This window comes from Otolemur garnettii, unplaced genomic scaffold (genome assembly GCF_000181295.1).
Source record: "Otolemur garnettii isolate 467f Iridium unplaced genomic scaffold, OtoGar3 scaffold00096, whole genome shotgun sequence".
In the NCBI taxonomy this organism is placed as follows: domain Eukaryota; kingdom Metazoa; phylum Chordata; class Mammalia; order Primates; family Galagidae; genus Otolemur; species Otolemur garnettii.
Window position 1 is genome coordinate 4,135,735 of NW_003852491.1, and position 12,814 is coordinate 4,148,548.

At 43.2% G+C, this 12,814-nt stretch overlaps 1 protein-coding gene across 1 annotated transcript in view; it reads left to right on the forward strand.

Annotated features, from left to right (window-relative positions):
- The window catches only part of HS3ST4 (heparan sulfate-glucosamine 3-sulfotransferase 4), a 412,511-nt gene extending 400,147 nt beyond the window's left edge, over nucleotides 1-12,364 (forward strand). Inside the window, exon 3 of the mRNA XM_012808839.1 lies at nucleotides 11,728-12,364. Coding sequence (XP_012664293.1) covers nucleotides 11,728-12,364 — 637 coding nt within the window. The remainder of the gene's footprint in view (nucleotides 1-11,727) is intronic.
- Nucleotides 12,365-12,814: the final 450 nt, after the last annotated feature.

Below are 12,814 nucleotides of genomic sequence, written 5' to 3' on the forward strand. Positions count from 1 at the left end.
GTCTGTGGATAATTTTCTTCCATAAAATAGATAAATTACTCCTTAGCCCTTAGGTTTTAAGAAAGGTTCTTAGGGCCAGGTGTAGTGGTTCATGCTTGTAATCCCAGCACTCTGGGAGGCCGAGGCAGGTGGATCACTTGAGTTCAAGAGTTTGAGACCACCCTGAGCAAGAGTGAGACCTCATCTCTATTAAAAATAGAAAAAATAACCAAGCATGGTGGTGCACACCTATAATTCAAGCTACTCAGGAGGCTGAGGCAAAAAGATCACTTGAGCCCAGGAGTTTGAGGTTGCTAGGTTGCTGTGAGCTATGAGGCCAGAGCACGCTAGCCTAGAGTAACAGAGTGAGACTCTGTCTCAAAAAAAAAAAAAAAAAAAAAAACCCAAAGGTTCTTAGTTACTAATTCAGATTAAAACCCACATGGCTAGTTTGAACATAAGTCCTCTATTGGTCATTATTCAGAGCCATCTCAGCTCTTATGGAGCAGACTGGGGACATAAGGGAACAGCCCTAGTCTTTACATGCTCATAGGATTTGGCTCTATTGGTGGCTCTACTCCCTCTTTGTGGCATGAATGGGCAGAGGTCTTCAGAGACTCAGGACTTAGTGCCTGTCCGTGTGAACATCCACCCAGCAGGTTTCCCAAATCCAGGGCTTTGTGTTCAGTAATCCCCCCTATTCACTACAGGAGTTGTGACGCAGCCTTCAGATTGTCACAGTGGTATGATGACACCCACAAGAACAATGATAGCAGACTCTTACATAACGCTTACTATGTTTCAGGCAGTCAAGGCAGCACACGCATTGACTCATTTAATTGTTAATAAAAATCCTTCTGAGATATATATTATTGTCATCATCATCATTGTCATCATTATCATCATCATCTCATTTTATGGACGGGGAAATGTAGACATAGAGAGATGAATTAACATTCCCAGAGCACCACCTCTAAAAAAGGGAAGAGCTTGGACTGAAGTCTAGGTAGTGTGGCTCTCAGTTTGGGGTGACTTGGACACCTAAGGGACATTTGGCCATGTCCGTGGACATTTGTCATCATAAATGGAGATTGCTGTGGCATCTGGGGGCCAGAAGTCAAGGATCCTACTGAATAAACATCCTACAGTGTGCAGGACAGCTACTACAACAGCTACTACAGTTACCCATCCCCAAATGTTGACAGTGCTGAGTAAGAAACTCTAGGTTAGACATAGATCTTTGAGTCTAAAACCTTCTAAGTGGGTGTGTCAAGGGTTCTCTAAAATCTTTTGCAGTCCATAAAGTAGAGAAACTGCTCACCTCCCCTAGAAATAAAAAATTAGCTAGACCTTGGAAATAAAGGACTGGCCACCCTTCTTGGTCATGGGGATGTAGAGTGGTGGTGGTGGGTGGTTGTAGTAATGAATCTCCAGAGGCAAAATAAAACTGGACAATTTCTCAATAGTTCACCATAATCCATTGGTTTTTCATACATCATCTAGCCACATTCTCTTCCCTTTGAGTCCTCTGGTCTCCCCCACCCACCCACCAAGAGCCTGAAACTTAGCAAATGACCCTACTCTTCTGTCACTGGGATTAATGTCCAAGCCCTCAGGTAGGAACATCCTAAATACTGCCCTCCCTGATGCTAACCACACCCCCACTGCCAAATCGTAAGACCTTACTGGTTTCTGTGTCACCTGTGCCCAGGGTTTCTCCCCCAGAGTAAAGAGTGTCTACTGGACCCTGTTTCTATGCCTGAGGTCACCATCCTATCTTTTCTTGTTCCCTCCAGCTTCAATCCTACCTTCTTGTTCTGTGTTACATTGAATAGAGGTAAGGAGCATAGATTCCCTCAGCTGAGTTTCTACTCCCAATTCTGCCATATACGTGCTGTGTGACCTTAGATGGAACACTTAACTTCTCTGAGCCTCATTTTATTTGTTAATATCACGGGGAATAATGAGTATCTCCCTTCACAGCCTACTTTAACATATGTTGTCACTACCATCTCGGTGGAATGTCTCTGACAAAGACTGTCATAAAACTTCTCATCCTGAAGACTCTCTACCTCCCTGGCACAAACTCTCAAACAACAAAAATGCATGAGACCTGGGTTTGCTATTTTCTACCACAACATGGTTTTGTGTCACTTAAACCTGGGATGTTTTCCTCATTATTTTCCAGTTATTTAAATTCTTTGTGCATCTTCAAAGCTCAGTTTTTGCATCCCCTTCTCATTGTCTTCCTTCCTCTTATCTTTATTTCTTCTTCTCCCTTCTAAGTTCCCTCATCCTTGTTTCTCCTCCTCTTTTCCCCTTCTCTCTCACCCCATACCTCTCTGTCTCCTTCTCTCTCTTGTAGGTGTGTGGCAGTGCAGCTGAGACTCAGCAGATGCAATTCTGTTTGGAAAGAGATCTCTGTCCACAGCAGAGATGTCTCATCTGAACCACAGACCACTTCACTAAATGGGATATTCAGGCCTTTCCTGTAAAGAAGTTATAGTCTGCTGAAGGGCAGGCACGATGCTTGCTTTGTCAGCAACACATACCTAACATCTGGTCCATAATAAGCACCAATATTCAAGGGAATTAATGCGGGAATGAATATTAACACAGCCCTTTCAGTGTACAGGAATTGGAAGTCCAAGGAGGGAAAGTCCCTGCCTTAAATTAATTCAACAAGTTCTGTTGTGAAGTCAGAACTGCAACTCAGAATCCCTTCTTTCTCAGCCTAGATTAGGCTGATAGCCACTGGGCTCCAGGCCCATGGATCGGACTGCTTTTCTTGGGTCTATATTATAACAATGTGGTCTCAAAGTGGTTTGACTATTCACCTTTAGGAATTTCAGGATTAGTGAACATGAATGTGAAAACCACAGTGAACTTTCCAGTATAACTGGGCAGGACTATGCATCCTTGGACAAGGTTCACTATCTGTCTGACTCTCAGTTTTCACATCTCTATAAAGGGCTCAGTGCTACTCATGAGGTTTATCCAGGTTAACACCTGAAATTGCCTCTCAGGGCAAAGCAAGTGGCAGGTGCACCACTGAATTTTTAAGTGATTTTCTTTCCTCGGTGTAGAAGAGCTGGCCTCATGCCCTTGCTCTAACCACCATTCTCTCAGGTTCATCAGGAGGGCTCAGAAAATATTGCTAATTTATGCACCATTTGTTCCACTGCATTTGGGAAAATGTAAGGTGGCCACATGCCTCTAATTCAAGCAAGTCAAAGGCAAGCTGTGCTCCTGACCCTTCCAGAGAGAATGGGCACTTTACATCTAATACAGGTTATTGCTTTCTCCCTCGGCATTCATGATGGTGCCATTTGCTTCAACTGAGGAGGCCCCAGAGAGAGATATCACAAACTGAATGATGTAGCTTGATCTGGCAAGAATTTCAGGGGCTCCTGGACTATGTTTCTGTAACTTACAGTGGTCAGTGCTGGGTAGCTCACCTTTGCAGCACATATAATGAGTCTCCTTTTAAGATTCAAGGTTGCCACCTCCTTGCAGAGTGACCTTGGATCAGCCATGTAACCTTGTTGAGACCTTGTAGTTCAACTAAGTATTGTCAGACAGACCTAGAAGTGATTTCCGACTTCACCTATTGCCGCTTTGGGCAAACAAATCAATCTCACTGGATCTCTCTTTCCCAATCTCTAAAATGGAGATGATTATACAAAATTTAACAGCTGGCCAGGTATGGTGGCTCTGCCTGTAATCCTAGCATTCTGGGAGGCCGAGGCAGGGCGATCCCTTGAGGTTAGGACTTTAAGACCAGCCTGAGTAAAAGCAAGACCTTATTTCTACTAAAAGTAGAAAAATTAGCCAGCTGTTGTGGTGGGCACCTGTAGTCCCAGCTACTCAGGAGGCTGAGGCAGGAGGATCACTTGAACCCAGAAGATTGAGTTTACTGTGAGCTAGACTGATGCCATGGCACCTAGCCTGGGCAACAAAGTAAGACTCTGTCTCCAAAAGAATAAAAAACAAAATAAAATTTAACCATTAGCATATTCAATAATTTTTTAAATTTTCTCTATACATATACATGTGTTTACTTGGTTTCCACTTTTTGCCTTCACAAAATTAAAGAGGCTTAAAATTTAATAACAATGTTTAAGGTAAGGACTAGAAACAAAAACCTCGTAAAGAATGAAAAAAGATAAATACATTTGGAAAAGAAATTAGATGATTGCTGCAAAGAAATATTGAGCAACAATAATAATAATGAAAAAAGTTAATAGTTAACATATTCAGAAGCTATTACGTACAAAACACTCTTCTAGCTATTCGCTCACTTTATCCTGACATATTCCCCATGGGAAGGGTATTATAATTAGTATTGTGATGTCTTCTTTCCAGATGATGAAATAGACCCATTAAATTACTTAGGTTAAATAAATTGCCCAGGATTACACAGCTAGTAGGCACAACACAAACATGGTAAGTTAAGTTAAAAAGTAGTTAGGGGGCCCAGCACCATGGCTCCCACCTGTAATCCCAGCTCTGAGAAGCCAAGGTGGATTGCTTCAGCTCACAAGTTTGAGACCAGTATGAGCAAGAGATCTCAGTGTTATGCTCTTTGGAGCTTCTGATCAGGGACGCAGGGGAAAGAACTGCAGACGGAATGAATATTCAAGGGAGACTGGACTTGCTCTGGTCGGCGGCCCAGCTAAACTTTACTGATTACCTTATATACTTTCAAACATTCAGTAAGAATTTAACACATATACAAAGAGGTGAAGTAACATTAGGAAGCTACCATTTAAGATTACAATTTAGTGTGAAGGCTGAGGAACACTTATACAATTGATTTTGTTTAAAGTAAAAACATTAGGGAGCCTGGCTGTCTGTCCTTGCTGGCCCAAAGTGAAGTTACACATTATAATGCTAATGAAGGAGGAAGACAGAGAATAGAACCCAATGCTGGGTCTGTCCATCCTCCAGCTTACACCTCCGCTGTTTTTCCACACCTCCTAGGGCGAGTCACTCTGCATATTACAGAAGTTCAAACCTCAAGGAAATGCTTCCCAAAAACAATCTCCTGAAGGAGCACATTGAGGTGAATTGCCATGTCTTGAGCAAAGGGAGCTTATCTCCTACAAAGAACAAAGCCCCATCTCTACTAAAATAGAAAAACTGAGGCAAGAGGATTGCTTGACCCCAACAGTTGGAGGTTGCCATGAGCTATGATGCCAGGGCACTCTACCCAGGATGACAGCTTGAGATTATCACAAAAAGGAAAAAAAACACATAGGGAAGTCCTCTGGCCTCAGAAAATAGCAGTGAATAGAATGAGGGTTCCCTAACTGGTGGTGCTCACCCTAGGCTGTGTGTTAACCACTGTTATCATGAGCCCTCCAGAGGCTGACCTGCATTCCCATGGGGTGATGGGGCTGTGTTGAGCTAAGGGCCAGCCCCAGCTGGGTAGGAGCAGGGTGGGTGAACTGGGGAGTGCCTTGTAAACATTTGGGGCTGTGCGAGCAGATGTGTGATTTTGTGGAATGATTCTCTCTTCAAGACTGTGTGTTGACACAGATGTCACGGCTGCTCTGAGCACCCGAGATGCGGTTAACGAGCTGTTCCAAGCCCAGATGCAGTGTTTTCTCACCATATGGCCCGCGCTGAAGTGCATGGTCTTTCAAACTGGGATGGCGTGAAACTCAGAAACACTGAACCCCTATGCACACAAAACCTGCTCTTAGAGGAGCCCTGTCATCCAAAAGAGCCCCAGTTCTCTGGACTTCTAGGGACCATTTATTCATTTCTATGTCATTCGTTTATTCATCCGATAACTAAAAGTCATTATGGGGCAGCTATGCTGTGGCAGATGCCATGTTAGGCAGTGGGGTTACAAAGGTGAACCAAACATTCCCTATGTTCTCAAGAAACTGAGACTTAGCTAGGAAGGGTGCGAGGACAAATCATAGATGACATTATTCCAAGCTCTGTAATGCAGGCAGTTATCAAGGACTCTGGGGATTAAATCAAGTTAGTGAAAATCTTTTTAATGGATTTTTTTTTCTTTTGCATACCCAACATCTGAACATCTAGCCTACTTGAAAGAACTCCCCATGGAGGAAAAAGGCAGGTAAAGAGTAGCAATAATTCTGCTCCCTGCTCCCTGGCAGGTGCACGACCACATTTCATAAATGTCCACCTCCAACCTGAGTTTCCCTGAGATGGCAGCTTCCTGTATCAAGAAGGTTACTCAATCCCTCTGCCTGAGAATGTAACAGATGACTCACATTATAAGTCCAAAATCAGACCTGGTATCTTTCCCCAAACCTACTTTATTCCCAGTATTCTCCATATCTGTAAACTACACCAGCATTTAGCCGTTAGCACAGGCTTACAGGCTGCACAGGCTGACAATCCTGGAGTCATCTGTGACCCCTCTCTTTCTCTTGCATACACGCACGTATACATTGCTCATTGTTAAGGACGGTGGCCTTCCTTTCAAAATCCAGCCCAATTCTGATCACTGCTTACCATGTTGCCCTCTCCACCTACATCCAGGCCCCACTGTGTCCACTGTGTCTGCCCTGCTTTCCTGGAATGGGCTCTTGGCAGATCACCTTCCTTCCACTCCTGCTGCACTCTTAACTGTTCTCAGCAAAGCCACAGGGAAAAAAAAATTAAGTGTAAATTTAATCTTATTGTCCTATACAGTACTCTTCAATACCTTCTCATCACACATAGAAAAAAACCCTAGCATCTTTCCTGTGGTCTGTGAGGCCCTTCGTGGTCTATTCCCTGCCTATTTGCCAAATCTTCTTTTCCAACTTTTTGACCTTTCCTCACTCTTCTCTGGCATTACTGTTCTGCTCCTCAAGCACACCAAGATGTGAGAACATGAGGCTGTTGAAATGTCACATGCAGCTAAGAAGAGCTTACTGCAAGCCTGGGAGAAGGTGAAAAGTTCCTGAGAAAGTGGAGGGAGGATAAGATCCAAAGCCCAGGTTGGGAGTGGAATAGGGGGTTGGGGGTGTCTTTTCCAGTAGAAGAGAGGAAGAGATGCCTCCTCCACCTGATGCAAAGAGAGAGACCAGGATGCAACAGAAATCATTGCCGGATCGGAGGCCCAGGAGAGAGTCCTGCTGAGGAGTCGGGGGGAAGGAAAAGGGATCCAAACCAGTCACAACAAAAACCAAGCCTTAGGACTGGTCTAGAGTTAGGAGTGGAGATTAATGGGTTTTCACTTATCTGACAGGTATTTATTGAGCACCTGTTGTTTGCCAGGAACTGGTTTTAGGCATTGATACTGGTATCAAATTACTTTGGCTCAGGCACTGAACTTAGAAACAAAAGGAACCCTCGCTCAGTAAGACCTTGGAATGTATCTTTTTTGAGCCTGTTTTCTTCTCTGTAAAGCTGTAATAATAGTAGTGCATGCTCTGTTGATTAAAATAGTTCATTATATAATGCTGTGAAGGGCTCGACATTTGTCATCTGGCAGCTTAGTGGAATAAAGGACCCCTGTCTGTTGTGTTCATTGTTACATTATTGGGAAGGGATCATTGATGGAACGAATGAGTGAATGAATATAACTGATTCAGAATCTGTTTTATAATAGAAAGGGGGAAATTGCTGCTTCATAGATTTCAAGCAGCCACTGGATATCTTTTTAGTGGCAAAATAACCCAGGTAACGCAGGCCACTATGGTTGAGATGGACTTAACCATTTGGACCTCAAATGCAGGAACTCTCTTCAACGTTCATCTATACTATGATGCTCAAAGCCATATAGGTACCTCTGCTCCCCTCCTCCTTCAGCAGAACCTTTTCTCATGCCTCACCCCTCATTGCTTTCTGCAGAGCTCTAAGCTAGGCACACACTAACTCTCCTCTATCCGCCGACTTGTAAGTTGGGTACCATTTCATCCCAGATGCTTCAGATAAAAAGACTCAAGATCCACAAAGACCTTGACAGGTTGTCAATTAGCTGGAGTAAAGGAGATGGATTTCAATGGGGCTCCATGGAAAGGCAAGCGCTGAGGTCTAAGAAGTAAAAGCCAAAGAATGGATGAAAAGAAAAGCTGAGCAGCTGCTCCTGTGCTAGAGAAAAATACAACATAAGCACACACACAAAAAATACATCTGCACATCCACGCCAGCATCTCTGGTTTTGGGATTTAGTGATATGGGCTAATCTTACTGGAGTTAGGTGATATCTCAAAGTAGTTTTGATTTGCATTTCTCTGATGATTAAGGATGGTGAGCACTTTTTCATATATCTGTAGGCCGTGTGCTGATCTTCTTCAGAGAAATTTCTCTTCAAGTCCCTTGCCCACCCTGAGATGGGATCACTCGTTTTCTTCTTGCTAATACGTTTTAGTTCTCTATGGATTCTGGTTATTAAACCTTTGTCGGAGATATATCACAGGAATGGAAGAAAAAGTATCCAATGTACACACACCTATTATGAAATTAATTTAAACCTTTTTATATGAAAGCTATAACCTAATAACAACCTAAGGATATGGGGAGGGGAGAGGGGGGGAGAGGTGTAGGGAGAAGGATTCAAGGGTTTACTTCTGTGGTTCATCTTGCAAGGGTACAAGTGAATATGAATGTTTTGACATAATAACATAGAAAGTTACATGAAGGCTATGTTAACCAGTTTGATGGAAGTGTCTTGGATTGTGTGTGAAAACACCACACTGTACCCTCAAAGTGCATTAGTGTACACAGTTACCATTCAATTAAAAAAAAATACATCTGAAGGGCTAAAATTTGAAAACGGCCACTTTTTGCATCAACATTTAATATGTTATACAGGATATGAGTTTCATCCTTAGGTAAAGGAATACATCTCTACAACTGAAATATTAATACAAAATAGGACGTCAGTATATTTCCTATACCGCAGCTGCATAAGTGGTCACCAGCCACCAGATCAGGAAGTGCAATTGATTGTATTGGCTTGAATTGGGATATACTTTTTAAATTGGTCCCTTAGTTTTCATATTATTCAGCCTTTTCCAATTTGGTCCAATCTAAGCATTTTTTTCATTGCCCTTCTGTAAGAATTGATGTAAGAGTGATCTTGATCTTGGGCAGCTGGCTTAAGTTAAAAAAAATGTTGGCATTAATTGGGCACTATTCTAAGTGATTTTCCTGTATTATCACATTTAATCTTCATTAAAAGCCTATGAGGGATGGACTCTTATTAACCCTATTTTTTAGACGAGGAATGAAGTCTCATAATGGGTTTAGTAACTCCATCAAAGTGACATGGGAAGCGGAACTCTTAACGCAGGCAGATCTGATTCCCAAAGGCTGTGTTATGTAGTCCTGCCCCTGCAAATTAGACAAATTGATCTGGTGAGGGGCAAATCGGCATGCACACATAAGGACATTCAGAATACTTTAGAGAATGTGTCACCTCAAGACAAGCATGGCTATTTATGGCCAAGGCTATTGCTTTGAACTGAAAACACCATGCTGCCCAGCCATTATGCTCCTAACAATGTCCAGGGCTATGTGAATTTCTCCACCAGGCAAATTCCTCTTGCCTAATAAAAGTGCTTGCCGAGAAAGCTCAGTTGCAATTAATTATTGACAGAGCATGTGAATTAGAGATAAAAGAGAAGTCATTCTTTCTCCACACACGCGATAGTAAATAAATTTAATTATGGTAGGAGAAGCTAAGGGATCTTCGTCTATATTAAGTTTTATTAGCTGAGACATTTAAAAGCATGTCATCACAACAAAGAGGTCTTGTGTAATCCTAAATGTACCACTTTGGTGCAAGGCTCGGAAGTGAATAGACTTAATGGAGCACATGGTGGCAGATGGCCTGTTGTACCGACAGGTATTGAACAGGTTTATCGTCAATTAACTTTAGTCTACATATGCCTACAGCAAATTGGCTGGATAATAGGATCCCAAGCTTCATTTTATCACTGATAGGCCTGGGATGATGGGGAGGATGGCATCAAACCCTTCTAATATCTTGGAGTTCCCCCATAAGAACAGGCCACTCGGAAGGCAAACACGGATGGTGGGGTCCGTGTGGAGTAGTAGAGAACCAAAAGATGTGGGCCCCGGTCTGGAATCTACAAGTAACTCTCTGGGCAACCTCTGGAGCCAAGAAAGGATACAATCTCACTTACTGAACCAGACCTACGCTAGGTGCTTTCACTCTATATGTCATTTTATTCTGAACTGAACTTTAGGTTAGGTTTCGGAATTTTACAAAGGAGGGCAATAAGGCTCAGAATGTGGTTCAGTTTGCTGAGATCACAAAGCCGGTCTGATTTCCCATTGCCTTCCCTGTCCCTGGGCTGCTGTTTTCTAATTTGCAGAATAAGGCCTTTGGAGTCAGGGGTCAACAACTTAAAGGACTAAATGGTAAATACCTCAGGCTTTGTGGGCCATATGGTTTCCTCCAATGTGTTCAGCTCTGCTGTTGTATTGCAAAAACAGCCATAGCTGATATGTAAATGGATGAGTGTGCCTTTGCTCCAATGACAGCTTATTTATGAGCATTGAAATTTGAATTCCATATAATTTTCATACATCAAAAATATACTATTATTATTTTGGTTTTTCTTCCACCATTGGAAGTTCATACATAATTCTTAGCTGGGGGTCACGCAAAAACAGGAAATGGGTGGTAATTTGCCAACCGTGGACTAGATAATCTTGGAAGTCTTGTTGACTGAGTGCAAACATTTTCTGAAAGCCTTTGCAACAATAATAATATCCTTAATGTATTAAGCTCTTACAACCTGCCAGATTCAGTGCTAAATGCTTTTCAAGCATTATCTCCCTTAATCCTTATGCTATAGTGTGAAGTCAGCGCTATCATTATCTCCATTTTAGAGATTATAAAACTAATACATAGAGAAATTAAGGGTATATCTAGGTTAATCATAACTGGTAATAGGTAGAACAGCAATTTAAACCCAAAAAAGGTTCCCAAGAAAGAATGTGTATGCCTCACGCTGCCTTTTCTGATAATGCACAATCAAGACAGTCGGGACATACAGGTAAAAAGAACTTCCAAGTATTTATCAACTACATTTGGTGATTCTTCACTACTGTCTATGGTAAAGAAACCATACTCCATAAAATAATTTAAGGAGGTTTATTCTGAGCTAAATTTGAGGACCATGACCCAGGGCCACACCCAACAACCTTGAGCAAGTGGACTCAGTGGTGGGGTTACAGTTTGGTTTTGTACATTCCAGAGAGATAGGAATTACCGGTGAGGCCATAAATCAACATGGGGAAAACACATTGGATTGGTCCAGAAGGTGGGACATCTAGAAGGAGGGGCCCACAGGTTATAGGTGGGTTTAAAGATTCTGTAGCTGACAAATGACTGAAAGAGTGAGATTCTGTCTGAAAGACCAGAAGTCAGTGAAAAGTCATGTTTAAGTTAAAGGATCTGTTAATTAGAGGCAAAGCAATGGACTGACTCAAGTGGTTTCTTATGAACATTGGGGCAGTGCAGGTAGAGCTTACATAGCCTTAAGCTTGTTAGTGAGTCACAAAGGACATCTCTGAGAAGGGGAGGGGACATGATGAGACCTGTCTGGTCTTCTTCCTCCTGGCCAGCAACTCAATTTTAGGGATTCTCTTGGCCAAAAAGGGGTTGAATCTGTCAGCCACTTAGGGGAAGCCTTAAGATTTTTAGTTCAAACCAGGTTATTTATGTTACCCATTTTATGCAAAGAAGTTTTCCTATTTCTGAGTAGGAATAACCATTGTCTCTCCTTTTCCTTCATCTTTTAGGAACGTGATGCCCAAGACTGTGGATGGGCAGATAACCATGGAGAAGACCCCGAGTTACTTTGTGACAAATGAGGCTCCCAAGCGCATCCATTCCATGGCCAAGGACATCAAACTGATCGTGGTGGTAAGAAACCCCGTGACCAGGGCCATCTCCGACTACACCCAAACACTGTCAAAGAAACCTGAGATCCCCACCTTCGAGGTGCTGGCCTTCAAAAACCGGACCCTCGGGCTGATCGACGCCTCCTGGAGCGCCATCCGGATAGGGATCTATGCTCTGCACCTGGAGAACTGGCTCCAGTATTTCCCCCTCTCTCAGATTCTCTTTGTCAGTGGCGAGCGACTCATCGTGGACCCTGCTGGGGAAATGGCCAAAGTCCAGGATTTTCTAGGCCTCAAGCGTGTTGTGACTGAGAAACATTTCTATTTCAACAAAACCAAGGGGTTCCCTTGCCTCAAGAAGCCAGAAGACAGCAGTGCCCCGAGGTGCCTGGGCAAAAGCAAAGGTCGGACTCATCCCCGCATTGACCCTGACGTCATCCACAGACTGCGGAAATTCTACAAACCCTTCAACATGATGTTTTACCAAATGACTGGTCAGGACTTCCAGTGGGAACAGGAAGAGGGAGACAAATGAGGCTAGAGATGTGGAGGGAAGGCTAGTGAATAGCTATGGAGGCTCCTGAGTCCTGATCCCCCTCCCCACCCTGGTGCTGCAGCTTCCCTTGCTGGGGTACCAAGCAGATCTCCTCCTTCATCCCACCATGGTTGCCTCCAGAGCTGCTGGCTTAGGCAGAGCGGTGGACCCCTGGCATCCCCATCGAAGAGCCAGGCCTGCCTGGGCAGCAGTATCTGGTTGATGCCATCAGATGGCCATCAGAATCCACTGTTGATTACCCTGTGCTAGTTGACAGAATCCGAAGACAGGATAAACAGCTGCCAATGTCAAAGACAATGCTATGAATGTTTACTGAGTGACCACAAAGAAAGAAAGGTCTACTCTATAGGGTTCTTACTCTAGTTTGGGGAGCCATGGTTCTACCCTTGTACCTGGCACAGGCACCTGCTGTTTAAACCCCCAGAAAGC